The sequence below is a fragment of the Echinops telfairi genome, unplaced genomic scaffold, assembly GCF_000313985.2.
Source record: "Echinops telfairi isolate 266 unplaced genomic scaffold, ASM31398v2 ScPeMD7_7457;HRSCAF=8495, whole genome shotgun sequence".
Lineage (NCBI taxonomy): Eukaryota > Metazoa > Chordata > Mammalia > Afrosoricida > Tenrecidae > Echinops > Echinops telfairi.
Genome location: NW_022111357.1, coordinates 46031249 through 46033111, shown reverse-complemented (window position 1 = coordinate 46033111; position 1863 = coordinate 46031249). Strand labels below are relative to the sequence as shown.

General features: G+C 51.3%; 1 protein-coding gene across 1 annotated transcript in view; it reads left to right on the top strand.

Moving 5' to 3' along the window:
* The window catches only part of SLC5A5 (solute carrier family 5 member 5), an 18883-nt gene extending 17073 nt beyond the window's left edge, over positions 1 to 1810 (top strand). The window contains 1 exon segment of the mRNA XM_013007721.1: positions 1733 to 1810. Within this exon segment, the coding sequence (XP_012863175.1) occupies positions 1733 to 1810 (78 nt within the window).
* Positions 1811 to 1863: the final 53 nt, after the last annotated feature.

The window sequence follows — 1863 nt, the reverse complement described above, 5'->3', positions numbered from 1 at the left end:
GTTGGACCCTGGCCTTTTTTGGACTGATGCTATTGAGCTTCTCCACATCTCTTTACACAGATATAATGTATTTGGTTCCTGGGTGGTCCATCTGGGGAGGTCCACAGGCACAGATGCTGCTTATGTTTTTGAAAAAAAAAGGGTATTTGCAATGAATAAATCATTGGTCTTGTAAAATTCTATCGTGTGATCGCAAGCTTCAATTCTGTCACCAAGGCCCTCATTTCCAACGACTCATCTTTCCTCTTTGCTTCCAACGTTTGTGTTCCAATCACCAGTGATTGTCAGTGCACTGATATTTGACAGTCTTTTGACAGTATATCTGATCAATTTCAGACAGAAGTTGGTAGAATTCTTCAATTTCTTCCTCATTGGCTTTGGTGGTTGGTGCATAAATTTGGATAAATAGTTTTAGAAGCTGGTCTTCCTTGTAGGCGTGTAGATATGATTCTATCACTGACAGAATTGTACTTCAAGAAAGATCTTTGAATGGTCCTTTGGACCGTGAACGTGACTCCATTGCTCTTGATCTGTCACTCCTGTGTAGGAGACCTTGTTAGTATTGTTCACTTTGCAATGGCCCATGCTAGTCCATTTCAGTCCACTAATGTCTAGGACATTGATCTTTGTTTTTGAAGACTTCCGGTTGGTTGGTTGGTTTTTGTTTCGTACTTCGTACACGTCACGTTCCAGTTGTTGATAAGCGTTTGCAGCGCCTTCCTCTCGCTTTGAGTAGGGCCCATTAGCAAGCGACCATCAGGAGCATTGCTCCATCCATGTCATTGAGGGACACTCTACTTTGAGGAGGCAGCTCTTCCCCAGTCGTATTTTACTGCCTTCCAACCCGTTCCCAACCCGGGGCCAGTTTCTCGGCACTCTGCTAGACAATGTCCTGCTGCTGTCCACTGGCTTTCACAGGCTCGTCCCTCAGAAACAGACCGCCTGCTTCTTCCCAGGCTGTCTTAATCTGGAAGCACCGCGGAAGCCCATCCACCACCAGCGAGCCTGTGTGTGGTGTTTGAAACACTGGTGGCATACCTTCCAGCACACCAGCTGCTCACAAATCACCACGGTCTTCCAAGCTGACAGGCGAGGGTGGCCTCTGACATGAAGCTTCCATAGCATGGCACTGAGGTTCCTGTGCAGCTCAACGACCCATGGGTGGTGGGTGGTCCCAACCCACTCAATGGTGCTGTGGAAGAAAGGCCTAGCACCTGCTTCTGCAGAGGCTTCCTGACAAGAAAACCCTGTGGGGCATGCTTCCGCTCTGACACTCCCGGGGCTGCATGAGTCAGAATCAACACCAGGACAACGGGTCAGCCCGGGAGCTCAGGAGCAGCCTCTTGGGGAAGGTAACCTTGAGCTCTAAAGGAGAGCAGGAACCGGCAATAGAGAGATCTGGGGCGGCGGGGGGAGACCTTCTTGGGAGCAGGCAGAGCAGGTGCAAAGATCCTGAGGCCAGACAGGCTTGGCAGAGGAGAACAGAGGACCGGGGAAGTAAAGGATTTGGGTGACGTTGCTTTCAAAGTTTCCTCTAGCCGCCGTGGGACTCCCTCACTGGTTTTTCTCTCCAAGTAGCCAGGTAGCCAGGCATAGCAAGGAGATGGGCAGGAGGGAGGCGGCGACGGCAAACATCGGTACACAGGCTGATGGCCTGCACTTGTGGGCACCATGAGAGGTCACAGGCAGCGATGTCAGGGCTGGAGCCCCTGGGTTGTGCCCATGATTCCAGTGTTTGACTGCTCAAGCCCTCCCAGAGGGGCCTCAGAAGACACGCCTGGCGATCTGCTTCTACAGCACGGGCCGCTGAAGCCTCAATGGAGCACAGTGGACTATGGTGCTTACCGGGTCACAATGACTGGA